This window comes from Urtica dioica, chromosome 11, assembly GCF_054948205.1.
Source record: "Urtica dioica subsp. dioica isolate 48M chromosome 11, U.dioica_male_clone48M_v1_H2, whole genome shotgun sequence".
NCBI lineage: Eukaryota > Viridiplantae > Streptophyta > Magnoliopsida > Rosales > Urticaceae > Urtica > Urtica dioica.
The window spans coordinates 22,590,796-22,610,933 of NC_142766.1; the positions used below are offsets into that span (position 1 = coordinate 22,590,796).

At 31.7% G+C, this 20,138-nt stretch overlaps 1 protein-coding gene and 1 pseudogene across 2 annotated transcripts; both read left to right on the plus strand.

Annotated features, from left to right (window-relative positions):
* The first annotated feature begins 1,177 nt into the window (after positions 1-1,177).
* LOC149382518 (uncharacterized) lies at positions 1,178-9,867 on the plus strand (annotated as a pseudogene). The gene is made up of 8 exons (XR_016293859.1): positions 1,178-1,253; positions 1,686-1,981; positions 2,056-2,151; positions 2,248-2,334; positions 2,409-2,527; positions 2,611-2,714; positions 4,191-4,310; positions 9,781-9,867. The product of XR_016293859.1 is annotated as an uncharacterized LOC149382518 (transcript).
* Positions 9,868-16,032: 6,165 nt separating this feature from the next.
* Positions 16,033-18,717, plus strand: LOC149382519 (auxin efflux carrier component 5-like). The gene is made up of 5 exons (XM_089601014.1): positions 16,033-16,732; positions 16,817-16,902; positions 17,005-17,162; positions 18,151-18,227; positions 18,354-18,717. The coding sequence occupies exons 1-5, from the start codon at positions 16,053-16,055 to the stop codon at positions 18,424-18,426; spliced, it is 1,074 nt and encodes a 357-aa protein (XP_089457140.1). The 5' UTR covers positions 16,033-16,052; the 3' UTR covers positions 18,427-18,717.
* Positions 18,718-20,138: the final 1,421 nt, after the last annotated feature.

Consider the following 20,138-nt stretch of genomic DNA (forward strand, 5'->3'; position numbering starts at 1 on the left):
GTTATTTATTTTGTTAAGAGTCGAGAACATTTTGAATTAAACTAGTAGTGATATAGGTTAGGTGATCACCATAGTAGTGGTGAAATAATCGATTCATATTTCAAACCACACTCTTGAAAGCAATCATTATCTTCAAATTGTACAAAGAGTAGTTTTTTCCCGTATTGTCAAAGTTTCCATTAACGAAACGTAGAATTGAAGCTGTTTCCATCAATAATAAAATCACTTGCAAAAAGCTTCGTCTTCGCCAATTGCAAACTTGTTACATTCTTACCATTTTAAAGTTTTATTTTGGTTACTTTGAAAATGGTCATAGCACATTTGAACGGCATAGCGCGTGTACATTGAATTTATTCATAAAATAAACCAAATAAAATACAATGCTAGTACTGTCACGTGTAACTTACAAATAATTTAGGTCGTCAGAGAAGAGACTTAGAATGTAATGTGCTGTAATTACACAAACAATGGTAAAATAAGTTTAATTTTTATTCACAAACAAAGTTTTAATTTTAAAAAATAAAGAAGATGCTATGCTACTACTATACACCGTTTACTTTATCTCAAATTCCATATCTTTTGTAGTCGTGTGAGATTAGGCAAATAAATAGACCTTTAGAGAGAGTAAATGTACGCAGTTATTCCAATTAGTCTTATATCTTTTGTGTCATTTTTTTCTTTCTAAATTAAATGTTACCAAAAGCTACCTAATTGATAGATAGATGGGGGATATATTATTTAAAGAATCATAACAAAAAATTGATACGTAATTGATTTAATAATTAAATAAAAGTATATTATATTCTGATTGGTAATTAATATCGATATAATGGAAAATTTAGCCGAAAAATCAAGTTATCACACAGAAACGCCAACTAAACGTTTCCATTAAATCGCCTTAACGGGTCGATAAAATTACTAATTATAATATACATATATATATATATATATATATATATATATATATATATATATATATTAACTAAGCTTTAATATCACCAGATTTTGTCTGATTCGGGTACGTATATTCACAATCAAAATTTAAGTATCGTGTAATAGGAAATAAGATCGTCAAATTAAGGCATATAATTTTGTGGTACAGAAACAAATAAACTAACATTCTGAAAGAGAAGCTTTGCTCCGGCGCTGAAAATTTTCTCCGGCGAGTGTTTCTCTGAATCACTCTTCATTCTCCGGAAAGGAAAAAGTCAAGCCAAGGAAAGCTTATCGAGAACATGAAAACTTCCGATTTTGTACTCTCTCTCTCTCTCTCTCTCTCTCTCTCTCTCTCTCTCTCTCTCTCTTCGATTTTACTTCTTAAGTACTGTTTTTTTTATTTTTTTTAATAACTGCGTACTATTATGTAACAAAAAAATATTATAAAGAAGTATTTCAATTTTTATTGATCAACTTTTAGTTATGTGTTGTCGCTCTGGTTTTGGTGCTTTTAGTTAGACTTAGAAGTTAGAACCATGTCACCCTCTCAAAATCATCATCACACGTAAATATATATGTATGCCAATAAAAATATAAAACTACGGACATAATTTTATATGATTTAGAATCCGTTGAATCCGTAGTCGATTTAGCTCTTCTGACTAATAAACTGTTTCTTCTAAATTCTCTTTGTCCGTCCGTATGTGTCAATTATCTCTCTTAGCCATATTTTTGCTTTCTTTCTTCAGATACATTTATTAATAGAGCCACAATGTGGCAGAAGATATCGGCTTTGTGGCCTTCTTCAAGCAGTTATTTTGCTTTGTTTGATTTATTTCGTCGGAATCGTCTTATATTCACCGGATCACATGAAGGTAAACAAGAGGAAAACACGTTAAATTTGCATTTTTTTTTGTGTGTATGACTATTAAATGGGTTTATTAGATGAAATGATTTTTTTTGTATTTTTATTTTTTAGATAATGTCGCCTGGGAGAGTGGATTTCACAGACTCTATGCCTAACTTCAATGCAACAAAATGCGAGGTTTATATTATTTTCTTTAGAATTAAAGTTTTGAAGCATTGTCATGAATTTTTTTATTTTTAATTTTTTTTTAGAGGGAATATAGACCTAATGAAAGCAAGGGATTACCAGAAGGAATTGTCACAAGGACTTCCGATTTCGAATTACGTCCCTTGTGGGGCTCTCCAAAAGTATGCAATGTTTATTCTCTCAATTCAACCTATTTATCAAATAAATAGTTCATCTTGATTTTCAGATTTTATATATTATAATGTTTTTCGGAGCAGAAGAAAAACGAAAGTGCTCCGATGAACTTATTTGCCGTAGTCGTCGGAATAAAACAGAAAGATCTCGTCGATAAAATGGTCACAAAGGTATAAAAAAAGAGAGACAAATGGACTATTAATATTAATATTAATTTCTCTTTTAATAATCTTCATTTGTGTAGTTTCTGTCCAGCGATTTCATGGTAATTCTTTTCCATTACGACGGTAATGTGGATCAGTGGAAGAGCTTAGAGTGGAGCGATAAGGCCATCCACGTATCTGCGAACGATCAAACCAAATGGTGATTAGTCACTCTCTCGTATTATACGTTTGACCGGTCGTTGACTTTATTTTTTTTTCATTCTTAACAATGATGTGTCCTAGGTGGTTTGCGAAGCGATTCTTACATCCAGACATATAGTCGCGGAATATAGTTACATTTTCCTCTGGGACGAAGATCTCGGCTTCCAAAATTTCAATCCCCAACGGTAATTAATCATATATTTTCCTTCAAATTGTAATATTTCTCATGTAATTCAATGTAATTATTTGAATTAATTCCTTTTTTACCCCCTGAACTCGTACATCGATTTCATTTCACCCCTGGACTCGGAATTATTGCAGAACTAATCTCAGAACTTAGACACGTGTTACAACTTGTCACTTCGGTCAATATTTGAACGTTAAGTTTAACTTTTTGATGACGTGACAATATTTTAAAAAGTATAATACTATTTTCTATTATTTTAAATACTTTAATATTTAAATATTTTTATTAGATATATTAATTATTAAAAAAATAAATATTTCATTTCTTATCTCTCTCTCTCTCTCCTTTCTTCTTCTTTTCTTCGCTAGGGATCGGCGGTAGATCAGCGGCCAATATCACATTCTCTTCTCTTTCTTTCCTCACCGTAGTGTTTTCAGGTAGTCCCTCGGCCTTCTTTCTCTCCTCAGGTTGCGCATCGAAGAACGGCGTGGCTGTCAATGGATTCAAGCGAAGAGGATTCGATGTGTTTTTCTTAGCACCGAAATTAAATTATTCGGAAATTAAACGAGAAAACAACAATCAATAAAGTTATCCGCGACAAGCTTAATCCTAGTGACCTGGTGAGTTTTTCCCTCGGAATTAGTTTCGGTGACAGTTTCTAATGAAGCAGAGCAAAAGTTTGATGAAGAGTATGAAGTTGATATGACCCAGATGGGGATTCGCTTGCATATCGATGAAGTTGATATGACCCAGATGGGGATTCGCTTGCATATCGATGATGGCGATAGTTTTATGGCCATTGATGGTTTCTCGTCTCTTGGGCCGTTTAGGTATGAAGTTTTATTGTGATTCAGACCGAAATTAAACGAGAAAACAACCAAACGGAGACGATTACCTGACTCGAAGAAGCCGGCGAAGCCAAACCAGTTTGGATTCGGGGATTGAGAGAAGAACCGAATCTCTGAGAAGGAATACTGAGCTGTTCGGATTTTTTATTCGCTGAATATGTTTTATTGTTTTGATTAATAAAATAATTAATTTGTTGACAAATTGTTGACATATATGTTGGAATTTGGGGCTTTCGGATTTTTGTGATGTTTTTATGGATTCAGGTTGGTTTTGATTGTTGAGGTTGTGATTAAACTCGAATTGTTTGATGAGTTTTGTTCGTTATTGAAGAAAAGAAAAAAATGCAGAGAAGAAAAGAAGAAGAAGAAGAAAGGAAAGAGAGAGAGAGATATTTAATTATTTAATCTGATAATAATATTTAAATATTAAAAGTATTTAGAATATTGTCACGTCATCAAAAAGTTAAACTTAACGTCCAAATACTGACGGAAGTGGCAAGTTGTAACACGTGTTTAAGTTCTGAGATTAGTTCTGCAACAATTCCGAGTTCAGGGGGTGAAATGAAATCGAGGTACGAGTCCAGGGGGTAAAAAAGGAATTAATCCTAGTAATTTATTATTTTCAGCTACTTATCCATCATTCGAGAAGAAGGGCTCGAGATATCGCAGCCTGCGCTGGATAGAGAGAAATCGAGAGAGATTCATCACCAAATCACCCTCCGCGGGAGGAGATCAAATTTTCACAGGTTTCTTTTGATTTTGATTTCGATTTCGATTTAGTACTACCATTTTTCTCAATTACTAATATCTGAAAATTTCTTGATCTATTTGGATACTAAAGTCCAATAATCAACATTTACTTTAAAGTACTATAGTAAAAAAAATCACAAATTAAATCAATTCGCATAACCTAGTATCGATCCCGTAAAGCTATATACATAATTAAAAAGAAAAAGGAGGAAATTTAACTCGCACAACCTTACGAGTATATATAATGTGACTAGTTTTAGCATCGCGCTACGCGCGAATGATTTTAGCATATTATAAATGATAATAACAAGTAAAATTTGTAGACGTTAATTTGTGTTATCAAGATTCGTAAACAATGGGCACCAAAGAAATCGACAATTAAGAAAAAAAAACCCTTAAAAATCATGAACGAATAATAAACATTGATTAGATTTTCATGGGTAAATAAGACTTGCGTTCGCTTTCCAATGAAATATGGAGACACATATAAGGTGAAGAGAAATAAATATCAAAGAGAACAAGAAAAAGAATTTGATAAATGAAATATAAAACTAACATACACTCAAAATAATGTATGTTATTGATATAGTATAATATAGTATCAGTAATTATGATTATAAAATACGTAAAAAAAAATTATAAAAAATATATTGATAAAAGAGGGAGAAAAAAATAATATACATAAAAAAAAAATTTACAAAATAGATTGAAAAAAAAACGATATAGTATAATTAAGAAAAAACCCTTAAAAATCATGAACGAATAATAAAATGTAAAAAATTTATTTTGTACATTTATTAGACTTTCATAGGTAAATAAGACTTGCGTTCGCTTTTCAATGAAATATGGAGACACATATAAGGTGAAAGGAAATAAATATCAAAGAGAAAAAGAAATAGAATTTAATAAAGAATATATAAAACTAACATACAGTCAAAATAATGTATGTTATTGATATAGTATAATATAGTATCAATAATTATGATTATAAAATACATAAAAAAATTATACAAAATATATTGATGAGAGAGGGAGAAAAAAAAAATATAAATAAAAAAAATTTACAAAATATTAAAAACTTAAAAAATAAATAAATAAACGAAAGGCAAAGAAAAAAGAAAAAAAAAACGGAAAGGCAAAGGCAAAAAAAAAAAAAAAAGCCTGGAAAGGCAAAGAAAAAAGAAAAAAAAACGGAAACGGAAAGGCAAAGAAAAAAAAAAAAAAAACTGCCACGTGGCAGTCTGAGGATGAAAGTTGGGGGAGATGTCGTGTTTATTAATTATGTTATAGATATATCGTCGCGTCATAATTCAAGTTGTCTATTTCTTTTGTTTTATTGTAGAGAATCTGAGCCAAGTGTAATATAGAACCTACGTGGAAAGAGATATGTCTTTGACATTGAAGAAAAATTGAGATATGGTTGGCATCATATCAAAACATACGTTTAGCAAAATAATCAATCATTGCTTAATATTTACATGAATATTAAAAGGGCAGTGTAGATTTATGGCCATTTTCAAACTTGAAATTGCAAAATAGCCACCGTTTAGATAATTATTATTTATTAGCCACACAACATTATTTCCTATCAGATATAGACTGAATTACCCTTTAATTTAAATTTCGTCCAGCGCATTAATTCATAATGAAAAAACGAAAATAAAGATAAAAAAATTAATGATGCGATTAATAAGGCATATTTAATGGTACACGTAACCAATTACACAATTTAAAAAAGAAAACCAAAACATATAAGCCATTCAACACATTAAAATCGCAGAAAAAAGCTCTTGGAGAAGATAAAGGCCACGTATCAATGATAATTAACAATAATTAATTCTAAACAAAACCATAAAAATATTGACGAAAAGAGATAAACAAACGCTTATTAACAAAAATTAACGATTATTTACTGTGAAGAACATATAATCTTGAGACCAGTACGTTATTAACGATTATTATTGATTATTAATTGTTATATATTACTAATTATTACTGCGAAAATTTGAAGAAAAACATAAAAATGAAACGTGTCCTTTGTATAACGGTTTTTTTTTTTTTAAGTTTATTTTGAAATCATAAAATCCAGATCCTATAATTAAGGAATTTAAAGAATAATGATATTTTTTTAATACGAAAATCAATTTTATTAATTAACTAATAAGGGTATATTCGGTACAAAATAAGTGGTTTCACTCGCCACATCATCAATTTGGCTAATTATCAATTATTAACTAAACGTTGGTTATAATAAAATTAATATGTTTTAAGTGGTTTAGTTGTTAACGATTCTCATATTAAAACATGAATAAACTATCAATCAGTATATAAGTTTTCAAATATAAACCAAAAATAAATGACAAAAAAAAAGGAAAACACGTAACTCTATATTTTTCCGAGTTAAAAAATCCTTACAAAATAAAAAATTTCAACAAAAATAGAAACCAGCCGAATGTAAATAATTATATATTTGTATTTAATTCATGATATTATAAAAAAAATAAGACAAGTTTGGTTAATCTCTATCAATTAATGTGATAATTACATTCAATTAAAATTATAATTCAATTAAAATTATAATTCAATTAAAATTATAATTCAATTATTCAAATACTAAAGATATAATACGACTCATGTTTATGCCTCACACATGGTATGATGCATGCACATTATCGTAGTTTGACATATTTTCTTAATTATTAGACAATTTATAAGCTAGAATTTTTGCATAAGGGTTGCTTATCCTTTCAACTTCATAAGTGTTTGCTAGCCAGAAGCAGTTAGACGCCAACAAGAAGAGGATCCCTAGGTTCTATTATTTTTTTTTTTATTTGTCTGTTATTTGTGTCTATTTCTTCTATTTGCCAAAAAAATGAAATGACGACATAAATATCTAATGTTTTTAGAAACATACACTTAAATATTTTTTTTTCTTTTTCGCAGCAAAAATACTTAATATTATATTTTAATTGCACCGTTAAACAAAGTTATTTAAGTTTGACGGAAATACATGTGGCAGCCTCAAATTAAACGCGATTTAATACTATTTTCTTCAAATGAACTAAATATTAAAAATATATTTCTATAATAAAAAATAATTAAAACAACTTTTACATTATCTCTATAATATAAATTTAAATATATACTTAATTTATTTTTTATTAATAAAAATAATATTATTGAAAATAATTTAATAGGTATTTCTTAAAATTAGTCAAGTATTAGTAATATCAATTTTAGAAAATGCTTAATTGGTTTTTTAATATTAAAAAAGTTTTTAATAATATTATTAATGGAGACAATTAGGCCAGTAGCGCAATAATCCATCATCCTTTTAAAAAATAGTCAAAGTTTCATTTTATTAAGAAAATAACATATTAATTCAAAGTAAATTAAATTAACTAGTTTATTTAATTGAATTTATTTCGACCAAGTGAGCTATTTTCTTAATATAATGAAACTTTAGTTAGAATCTTAAATTGTTTTTCATTAATTTTTTTATTATAAAAATGATATTATTACTGTTTAATTAATTTTAAAAAATATTAAATTATATTTAATTTAAGGCTGTCATGTGTATTTTTGTCAAATTTATCTTATTTTATTTAACGGTGCACTAAAACTCATCATTAGCTATTTTCACCGCGAAAAAAAAGTATATAAGTATATGTTCTTGAAAATATTAAATATTTATGCCGTCATTTCCATAAAAAAAATGTATGTGAATGATACGTGATGATAAAACACAAATAAACAACTAAAAATTGCCAAAAAAAAATTAGTTACGATTATTGAAAGTTTATGCTATTTTATAGTTTGATGTGTTATTACATGTGATTTTTTTTAATTAAGATTCTAAAGCATTTTATTTTTATTTTTTATTTTTTTTTATAGTTTTTTCTTCAAATATTTTATTTTGTATAACATTAACAATAATTTTGTATGAAAAGAGGGAGTGACTCGTGGAGCAATAGAATTCATAGATAGGCTTCCATGTTATTCTAGTATTTTCTTCCATGTTTTCTTAAATAAAATTGTCATATATTTCTGATTAAAATATTATTTTAAAAAAACCATAATTTGATCTCTTCTTGTTAGACGGCGACACTAAAAAATAACCAATGTACATCGTATAAACCCAAAATAAAGTCAAGTTTATGATGATTTATTTGTTGCTGATATGGAAGAAACTGAGATGAGAATGGCACGATAGCATTATCTAATGAGGAAACTACAAATAGATCAATTTACATACTTGGCACCTGAGTTCAACCACTTGTTTAGTGGAATTTTTAGTGTTCAAATTTCAAAAGTTAACTAGTGGTTTAGACTTTATTGGTTAATTATGTGTTACAAGTAGTTTGTCGTCCACCTTGAGAAGAATTTAATAGGTTAGTAATTCTGTAATAAGAAGTAGATACAAAATTTGCCAACCGAGAACATTTACCAAAATAATATCATCAAAATATATTTGAGCTCTTACAGTAGAGTTGTAATTATACAAACCAGCTTAGAACATGATTAATTACGATTCACTAAATATAAGCCAATTACAGTGTTAAACTAACGAGGGGTTATATTATATAAAACAAATGGATATTAAATACGGTTCATAATATATAAACTAGTTACATTTTAAAATTAATTCAAATTTATATTATCATAAATACAAAATATTATTCATAAAATCAAAATGATCTATGGTTTGATTTGTATTATTGGAAAACCTTAATCCGTAAAATACAAATCACGTATGGTATAAACTTTTGGGAGTTTAGATTATATAAAATAACGATAAATTTGAAACATGGTTTACAAAAGGGAGAATTAGACATAAAGTCTTACGTTAAAATTCATAAAATAGTTAATATTTACAAAAAAAAAAAAAAAAAAAAAAAAAAAAAAAAATTTGCAAATAAGAAGTGTCAATAGTTTTTTTTTACGCCGTCAATGAATTTTTATATTTGATAATTGCTTAAATACAAGGGTCAATATTATTATTGACAGCATCAAAAATACTTTGGACAATTTAATTTTGACTTTCTTACTAAAAAATAATACTTTAGCTATGTTTACTACTGAATTAGTTTTTTTTTTAACCTTTATCGAATTAGTTTCAATATAGAAAAATTAGTCGAACTAAGCCACCTGAAACGTTGAAATTGTAATCTAGCCAACGTTTCGTCCAAATTTTCACTCTAGCAAAAAATGATGACGTGTCTTAATTATGTAAGATGTTAATTACTATAATATCCTCTACTAGAATTTGCTTACAAAACTTGTAGCCCACATTTGATCAACCAAAATTTTCGAAGTTAATACACGTGTATATATTTAGAATTTTTTTTAAAATTCTATATTTGGCAAAGTTTGTTATTGAGCGTTTTCTTATTTCTTTCTAATTTTTTGTTAATCTCCGCTGCTTTGTTAATTTCTGTTAATTATGGTAAATTTACATATGTGCAGGTAGAGGTCGACGGTGTTATCAATTGATATTTCTTTCATTTCCTTTAATATGGTGTTATTCAATACGAATTTTAGAAGTTAATACACGTGTATATATTTAGAATTTTTAAAAAAATTCTATATTTGGCAAAGTTGGTTATTGAGCGTTTATTTCTTTCTAATTTTTTGTTGATCTCCGCTGCTTTGTTAATTTCCGTTTATTTTACGCACGATAAACTTCGGCTGGCTGAAACGTTGGATAGTATTTGGTTTCTATGATTTATGTTACATAAGGGTATTTTCGATATTTTCTAACCGTTTATTTCTATAAATGGCTAGATTACAAAATTTACCAAACGTTGACTACATCCTTAAAACCATGTTTGAAATTGGCTACGTTGCTAGATTTACCATTGTTTTTACCTATAATTTTTTCAATAATTAATTAAAAATGCTCGTTTTATGATAAATTTTGCGATTGAATAATATTTGTGAAGAAAATACAGTCCTTATTCCCGATAAGTAGGATTGCGTTTTGCAATAAAAAGGAAATTAATAGTTGATTAGTTCATCAAAAGACAAACTAGCCAACATAAATTTGGAAGCATGTATAGACGCTCTACTGAAAGAATTAGAGAAATTGCTCAAACTACCACCTTATCACTAATTTTTTCCAAAAATCCACCAAAGTATAATTTTGGTCAAAAATACAAGTTGACCACTTGTAAAAAGCCAAGTTTACCCTCCACTTTAAATTTTCTTTCAATCTCGCACCTACCCTCTCATACCTCATTTAATACCATCATTTAATCAATTCTGAACTAAATTTTTTTTTATCTCACTCTCTCTCTCTCTCTCTCTCTCTCTCTCTCTCTCTCTCGTCAGAAAAGAACCCTAGATTTGAGCTCACCCAATCCTTGCCAAAGTTGAGCTGACCCAAACCCTTGGATTTGAGCTCCGACACGCTCAAGGAAGCACGACCAAAACTCATAGATCCGGTCACGACGAAGACCGTAGCTCCGACCAAGCACGTAGCTCCGATCCTCGCCGAAGGTTAGTTTTGTTTTTTATTTTATCAAACTTTTCTTTCGTTTTTGTGTACGTTTATTCTGGGTATGTTTAAATTTGGGGCAAAAATAAGGTTTTCGTGATTCTGGGTAATTTTTGAAGTTGTTTAGCGAAGTTCGTAAGTTTCGCAGATGTCAACAGTTGACGTCAACAATTGACGTCAACAGTTGACATCAATTGTTGACATTTTATGTCAACAGTTAATGTCATCTGTTGACATATATTGTTGATGTATAATGTCAACAGTTGACATCAAATGTTGACATCTGATGTCAACAATTACTAACTTTGGATTTCTTCTTGATTTGTACAGTGATAGCGGAAATTTATTTATTATTCAAGCAAGGTGGTACTTTGGTTGAACCTAGTCGGTATCATGAGAAAAGATCTTTCGGAATTATGATATCGTCCGAAGTGAACTTCACTAGCTTTGTTCAATACCCTTATGCCATCAATACTCGATGAGGGGTGTGATTCGGTTGACATATATTGTTGATGTATAATGTCAACTGTTGACATCTAATTCAACAATTACTAACTTTGGATTTCTTCTTGATTTGTACGCAGTGGTGGCGAAAATTTATTGAGGACGTCACTGTAATGGAGATTTGGCTGAAGAAAGATGAGGAAAGGCATTGGTACAAGCCACTAGAAGATAAATTGTCATAGGGATGAAATTTCACAGAAGTTGAAATCAAATTGAAGACATTTTACTATGAACTCTGGACCGAAAAAGAATGGCTTGGCGATCAGGTACGACAGTCAATTCTACGTTTATGTCTCACGGCTTAGATCTGCAAGATGTCAAACAAGAGGAGATGTACATGCATCGGCAAAAGTTCACGAACGACTTATACCGGCACGGGGCAGTGAAGTTAGCGACCCATGTTGGATCGGACATGGAGATTTATGACAATCAGGAAACAATGTAAACAATAAATAGCAATGTGTTTCATGTACTACTCTTATCTTAATCTTTTGGTATGCTTTTGATAGCAATGTTGTTCACGTACTACTCATATCTTAATCTTTTGGTATGCTTTTGATAGCATGTTTAATGAATATCAACAATATATGAATTATCAATCTGTAGTTGTTGTTTAATGGTTTTGACGTCAATTGTTGACATCTGTGATTTATGAGCTCTCTGTTTATTGACATTGATGTCAACAATGGACGTCAGCTATTGACATTGATATCAACAGTTGACGTCAATTGTTGACATTGATGCTGTTGACATTGATGTCAACAGTTGACGTCAATTGTTGACATCAACGTCAACAGTTGAGGTCAACAAGTAGTCTGCACAAAAGAGATTCTCTTTAACAAAAGTAGTTTGAACAAAAAGCATAATGAATTAAAAAAAAAAAAAGTAGTCTGAACAAAGTATAAAAAAGTAGCATCCAATCCTAATGTAGAACGAATTGACGATTCATGAGTTGAGACCGAATCACACCCCTCCTCGAGTATTGATGGCATAAGGGGATTCGATGGCATAAGGGTATTGAACAAAACTAGCGAAGTTCACTTCAGACGACACCATAATTCCGAAAGATCATTTCTCATGATATCGACCTGGTTCAATCAAAGTACCACCGTGCTTGAATAATAAATAAATTTCTGCCATCACTGTACAAATCAAGAAGAAATCCAAAGTTAGTAATTGTTGACATCAGATGTCAACAATTGACGTCAACAGTTGATGTCAATTGTTGACATTATACATCAACAATATATGTCAACAGATGACATCAACTGTTGACATAAGATGTCAACTGTTGACGTCAACTGTTGACATCTGCGAAACTTACGAACTTCGCTAAACAACTTCAAAAATTACCCAGAATCACGAAAACCTTATTTTTGCCCCAAATTTAAACATACCCAGAATAAACATACACAAAAACGAAAGAAAAGTTTGATAAAACAAAAAACAAAACTAACCTTCGGCGAGGATCGGAGCTACGATCTTCGTCGTGACCGGATCTATGAGCTTTGGTCGTGCTTCCTTGAGCGTGTCGGAGCTCAACTTTGGCAAGGATTGGGTGAGCTCAAATCTAGGGTTTTTGTTCTCTTTTGGTTTTGAGCTTTGAGCTCTTTTCTGACGAGAGAGAGAGTGAGATAAAAAAAAATTAATTTAGAATTGATTAAATAATGGTATTAAATGAGATATGAGAGGGTAGGTGTGAGATTGAAAGAAAATTTAAAGTGGAGGGTAAACTTGGTTTTTCACAAGTGGCCAACTTGTATTTTTGGCCAAAATTATACTTTGGTGAATTTTTGGAAAAAATTAGTGATAAGGTGGTAGTTTGAGCAATTTCTCAAAGAATTATTTATATGAAATCATAGACAGACAAATCGCATACCACTTTAGAAATACACGCTGATGAAAATACGAAGTTTTTTAGAGAATATATACAAAGAGCCAAATCTAAGTTTTAGTTACCATTTTTTCTTTCGCTTAGTACGCACTTTTCATTTGTGACCGTAAAACAAATTGATTAATGAGCTTAACTTCGTTAAATTTACTTGTCTACTTAATATAACACTTTCATGAGCTTAAATGAGTAAAAGGCTGAATTTATCACAAGTTTAATATTTCAAAATTTTCCGAAGTTTTAAAAAAATGATAATTTTTTTAATTCAAGGAAAGAAAAGGCGAAATAAAGTTATATATTCTCCTAATCCGATTATTCCCAAAATTCAATCACATACGTAAATATGTGATGTTTTGGTGGGTGTATAGGATTCGATGCCGTGGATTCGTGTGTGAGTGACATGGTAAGTTGTTTTTTGGTTTTGTGTGAGTGCATGGGAGTGTAAAGTTGCTTTCACGTACGTCTCTGATCAGGTATTTGTGTGTGTGATGAGTTGATGAATATTTTTAATATATATGGTCAGCATTGATCTTTTATATATATATATATATATATATATGAGGAGTGATATGTAGTCCAGCGATAATTCCACCACCTCTCCTTCCAACGCAAACACTATTTTCTTTTCAGTTTCTGGGAGCTAGTTTTAATAATACCTTGACAAAAGGGTCGTTCTTTTTGTAATAATATTATAATTATAAGATGCATAAAGTTGTTTAGTGGCTGGGTAGAGAAGATGATGACGATGATCTTTAGTCCAATCTTGAATTTTCGTACATAGATTTTGTAGCTGTATGGTAAGGCTTTGTTAATGATTTAGGGTTAGAGAAATATAAATGCAAATTTTATTTATTTCTATTGACCACATTTTTTTTGCTATAAATTTTCTGGCGATGGTAAAGTAAAGTTTGGGTAAGTTATAATGATTAATTTGTTTTCATTCACTGTCAAACAAAGTAATCTATCATAAAAATTGCGGGAAAAACTAAAAAGAAAAAAAAATCGCCAAAATTGTATAAAAGTAGCAGAAAAACACAAAATCACGAAAACTGTAAAATCGCAAAAGAATTATGAATTTAATGTTATATGTATTGTACATGTTAATCGCGTTTTTGGATTAGCACTAAGAACCGTCCGTGGTTCGATCTAGGGCCGGACCCTATGACCGCACGTAGGTTGGGTTTGGTGAAGTTCTTCTCTTCTTGTCGTTTTCATCTCGTCAATGAAATTCCTTCGTGCTTCTCGCGTTCTTCGTGTTCGTCGTGTTCTTCAATCTGAGAATCAAGAAACATGAACTATGGGCGCGGAGGGTTTTCCCCCGACGCGCGCTCCGACGCTCAACATTAGTAGAGGTGAGGGGTCTCATCTCGTCTCTAGAGGTTAGAGAGAGGAAATATTTCTCTAGTGAGAGAGAGGCAGAGCTTTTTCAAGTCCAAAGAGAACTTACCTTGAGAGAGAGTTGAGAGAGGTATTTATAGAGGTTTTAGACTTGTCTTGATCATGAGTTGAAGGAAATAGATGTTGGAAGCAAGTTTTGCCTTGTGGCAAGTGGGGTTGGCGACAAGAAGCTTTGGGCAGGTTGGCGACAAGAAGCCCTTGGCAGGTTGGCGGCAAGGAGCCTTGAGAAGATTGGCGACATCACAGCTAGATGAGTTGGCGATAACTGCCTCTATGTGGATTTTTGGGTTTGGCGACAACTGGCTTTGGGCAGGTTGGCGACAAGAAGCCCTTGGCAGGTTGGCGGCAAGGAGCCTTGGGAAGGTTGGCGACATCACAACTAGATGAGTTGACGACAACTGCCTCTAGGTGGATTTTTGGGGTTGGCGACAACTGCCTCTAGGTGGATTTTTGGGGTTGGCGGCAACCTAGAGTGGACGACATTTTGGGTTGGCGCCGTCAGGTTGGCGTCACCTCAGCTTTGTGCCAGCATCAAGTTGGCTGCGTCATTAGGTTGACGACATCAGGTTGGCGTCATCTCAAGTTGGTGTCACCATCAAGTTGACGGCATGACAGGTTGGCGACGTCATCAAGTTAGTGGCATCGTCAGGTTGGCGTCACCTCAAGTTGGTGCCACCATCAGGTTGATGGCATGGCAGGTTGGCGCCATCAAGCTTGTCGTTTTTGCTCTTGGGGTGTCATTTATTCCTTCCGAAAATCTTACCCAACAGTACATATAAAATTAGAGTTGTCGGGCGATAGCACTAGTTAAGGGTAACTCAGTCACACTCCACAAACCATTTCAACTTTTTTATTTTTTTCAACCTCTCTAAATATATATATATATATATATATATATATATATATATATATATATGTAATATGTGTATATGTATGTATATGTATATTCCGTAATTACTACGGTATTAAATATCCCGTTCAAATGTGAAATATGCTTTACTTTATTTAGCGAGAGCTTGGCTAACGGTGGAGCTAGTCCTACTTGGCCGACTCGACAATGACATGCATTTTCTTTTTTAATTGATACGCACTTTAGAGGGTCTAGAAAATTAGTGGCTGTGTCTGAAAAATGCGGTTAATTGTGTGTATTCGCATAACTGATATATTAATTAGTTAATACAAGCACTTTAATGAAGAGTTTAAACATCACCAATATTCCTTCCCATGATAAATTTTTCTAATAAATAACCCAACCCAACACCATCACAAATCATAAACGCTAAGATAACAAAATTAATTCTCTATTCTGGCAAAACATATATAAACACCTTATAAACAAGTATATATCACAGTAACACTACACAGCACAACAATCCACATATATTACACTAAACTCTCTCTCTCTCTCCCTCGCTAGCTTTCTCTCTCTCTATATATATATATATAAAGATGATTGGGTGGCAAGACGTGTATAAGGTGATAGAAGCGATGTTCCCACTATACGTAGCCCTAGTTTTAGGGTACGGGTCGGTGAAGTGGTGGAAGATCTTCACTCCGGACCAGTGCGGAGCGATAAGCCGATTCGTGTGCTTCTTCACGCTCCCACTCTTCACCTTCGAGTTCACCGCCCACGTGGACCCCTTCAAGTGGAACCTCCGGTTCATCGCCGCTGACGTGGCGTCGAAGGCGGTGATCGGGGCGGTGCTGGGCGCGTGGGCCCGGTGGAACGGAAGCTTCTCGTGGTCCATCACCTCCTTCTCTCTCTGCGCCCTCACCAACTCCCTCGTCGTCGGAGTTCCGCTGATGAAGGCCATGTACGGACCCGAGGCCGTCGACCTCGTCGTCCAATCCTCCGTCGTTCAGTCCATCATATGGTTCACCGTCTTGCTCTTCGCGCTCGAGTTTCGCCGAGTCGGGATCGACGACGTCGTGGCTGTTTCTTCTGCCGCAAGCAAGCTCGAGGAAGGCCAGCTCTCCGGGGAGGGAAACGGACTGGCTGGTGGTGGTGGTGATGGTGCTTCAACGGCTACTTTTTGGACTCTGATGAAGGTGGTGATGTTTAAGCTCTTCATGAACCCTAACTCTTACGCCGTTTACATCGGCATAGTTTGGGCTCTCATTGCCAGCAGGTATGTATGATATATTTTTTATGTTATTAATATTGAAATTTCTAGGGTTTTTTTTATTGATATATTATGATTGATCTTATTCAGGTGGAATTTGCAACTGCCAAACATTCTAGAAGGCTCTATTTTGATTATGTCAAAAGCGGGGACTGGAACTGCCATGTTCAGCATGGGTAAGATACAATATAACTCTTTTAATATATATTAATTGGTCAATTTCTGTTAGTATATTTGAGTAATTATTAATAGTATATATATGATATATAATTTGGTAGGTTTATTCATGGCGTTGCAAGAGAAGATGATAGCATGTGGGACGAGACTAACGGTGATAGGAATGGTACTGAGGTTCGTTGCGGGTCCCACAGCTATGGCCATCGGCTCTATTGCCGTCGGCTTGCGTGGTGATGTTCTACGTATTGCCATTATTCAGGTTTCCTCTTCTTGCTTCTTATTCACATGCATGCAATGTTATATATATATATATATATATATATATATATATATATATATATACATATATATGATGATACTAAAGGACTATATATAGTCCAAAACCCAAGTATGAAATAATGTTACTCTTCGACATTTTTTGGTCGTATATGACTTACTACAAACTTAATATATTAGCCGTAGGCGGAAGTTTTTTATTTTTATTTTTGTTGTGACTAAGTCACTTTAAACGTGAAAATTGCAATCTAGCAAACGTTTCAGCTAAGTTTCAAACATAGTCACAATTGATGATGTGATTTTTATTAGTCATTTAACAATTTACATGTTTATCCTTTGTTTAAAAGTCGGTTGAATATCTCGCCTATTTATTTTGGTTTATTTTCGTTTATTTATTACACGCATAAATAAAAATTAACGAAAATTTATTGCCGATTCACAAGTTACTTATTTTAATCAATATTTAATTTGTTTCTTATATTCTATTCACTAATGATTTTCCTTTTAAATATTCAAATTTGAATCCAATCGTATACTAAGCTTGATGATGTTGTTGACTTTCTTATTAGTAGAACTCAAACGTTGACTACTGTTTTATTTTCACTCATTTAAACCACATAAGAGTATATTCGATATTTCATAGTCGTAAATTTCAGTAAATGACTAGATTACAAAAATTACCAAACGTGGGCTAGATCTTAAATACCACGTTTCAAAAAGGCACGTTGCTAGTTTGTCCTTCTTTATTTTAATCTCAAAAGCACCTCGTAAAGTTTTTCAAGTCATTATCAAAAGGCAAAAGTAATGGGCTAATTAGTTCAGTATTAATAGTACTTATAGTTCATCAACTTGCTTGCTTTTCACCTATTTTGCACACAAAACCTTATAATTTTAATTTTATTAAAGTAAATGTAAATTATGCAGTTTGTTAAATATTATTCTAATTATTTACCTTTTCCTGTTATTTTCAGGCTGCGTTGCCTCAATCAATCACTTCATTCATATTTGCCAAAGAATATGGATTGCACGCAGATGTAATTAGCACTGCGTAAGTACTTAGTTCTCCTTTCTATTTGAAATTAATATAGTTTTTTTTAAACTACTTCATATTAATTTTTAATTTGCACGGGTTACTAATACTCTATTGTTTATTTGAATTTGATCAAATTTTCAGGGTTATTTTCGGTATGATAGCATCCCTTCCAGTCTTGATCGCATATTTTGTTCTTTTAGATTTCATACATTGATAAAATTAAAAGAACAAAACTCTTGTTGAGTAAATTAGAGGAGGATATAGAGATAGCCCTGATCATATCTATATGTCTTCATGTTATGTTCTCTACGCTTTTTTGAAGCATATATATATACACTTAACAAAAATGTATCTACCGTGCATATAGCTAATTATATAAATTAGCTAGGTTCGATATTCACATGTCAATGTTTTTTTATGCCAATTCTTGAATATATGCACAATATCCACTCGGTTCACAAAGTGTTGGGTTCAAGTTAGATCTGGGCAAAGTTTCTGTATAATTTTTTTTTTAATCCACGCCAGTTATTATAAACTTACGTTATATTGTTTTTCCACGTCGATTCCAAATGGAGGTAATGCATACGAGTCACATGAAAACATTCACATATATTGTTTTTCATGGAACCGACTTCTATTAAGATATTCCACGTTAATGACTTGACTTGGGATCATGAGGGTATTATAGTAATAAGGAATCAACTTAGAATACTTAGAAAGTATATTAGTTGGAGATTAAACGGGAAAAATACATAGACTATATTATGAAAGAGTAAATCTAAGGAATAAATTCCTATTTGGAGAAAACAGATATTTCTGATATCCATCTATTGTATTTTCTTTTGAGTATAATTCAATTATTACAAAAATACAGCACCTATAATTAATATCATGACTCGTCAACATTAGCTGTTTTACGATGGTTCTTAAAAGAATTCAAGTTATTTAAAGTCGAAGGGTTAATTAGATAAACAAGATAATAATAAAATAAAATAAAAAAACAAATTATTTCCAAGAATACCTGAGCGACCTCATTTTAAAAGCTTTTATTTTTTTATTGACACTTTGCTTCTCATTTTTATCTTTAGAATACGAATTTAAAATGATTCTCATTCTTGCAGTTTAGTAGATTTTATTTTACAAAAAAAAAAAAAAAATAGATAACTAGCCAATTAAAACGTTTGATAGTGCAATATAGTCAACGTTTCGTAAATCTTAGATAAATAGTCACAAACATGATGTGACATTCCTGATTTGTCATTTCATTGAAATAAAATGGTAGGGTATTTACGTCAATTTAAGCGTGTAAATACATGGACGTGACTATTTACTTAAGATTTATGAAACGTTAACTATATAGCAATGTGAAGCTGTAAATATAGCTATATACCTAATGAACCCTTTATTTTATCACTTGTACTGTTTTATTTTATTTTCTTATTATTTATAATTTCAATAAAAATATTGGCAAAAATAATCTGAGCATTAGAAAAACAAGGTACTTATAATATATTTTAAAATTCGAGGTTTTTAAGAAATAGAGATTTTAAATGTGATATTTGGTCTAATGGTAATCCCATAAATACTTTGATGAAGATGTCCTGATTTGAACCCTTGGACTGCAAAAATGCATGTCCCCCTTACAAATGGAAGATTTATTTTCTTTCAATTTAATGCTCATGTACTAAATCATGTAATCTTGGTCAACAGTGTCATCTGCGCTTGCATTGCTAATATATCATATCACGTAATTTTGGCAAATAGTGTCACTTCTACAAAAAAAAATCTATGAGATATTTGTGATATATTAGCAATGTCGGGCCCAACTCGTGGTGGGTCGGGCCTCAGACATTATGGCCCACGGGACGTCTTACGATTACAATAGCTCATTTAACCGATATCCCTTTAGCAATTCTTTTATGCAGC

Bases quoted from the DNA above. Each gene is read 5' to 3' on its own strand.
- LOC149382519 (XM_089601014.1), top strand. From the start codon at position 16,053: ATGATTGGGTGGCAAGACGTGTATAAGGTGATAGAAGCGATGTTCCCA. The intron at 16,903-17,004 runs GTAAGATACAAT...ATAATTTGGTAG, and splicing joins AACTGCCATGTTCAGCATGG to GTTTATTCATGGCGTTGCAA. The intron at 17,163-18,150 runs GTTTCCTCTTCT...TGTTATTTTCAG, and splicing joins TACGTATTGCCATTATTCAG to GCTGCGTTGCCTCAATCAAT.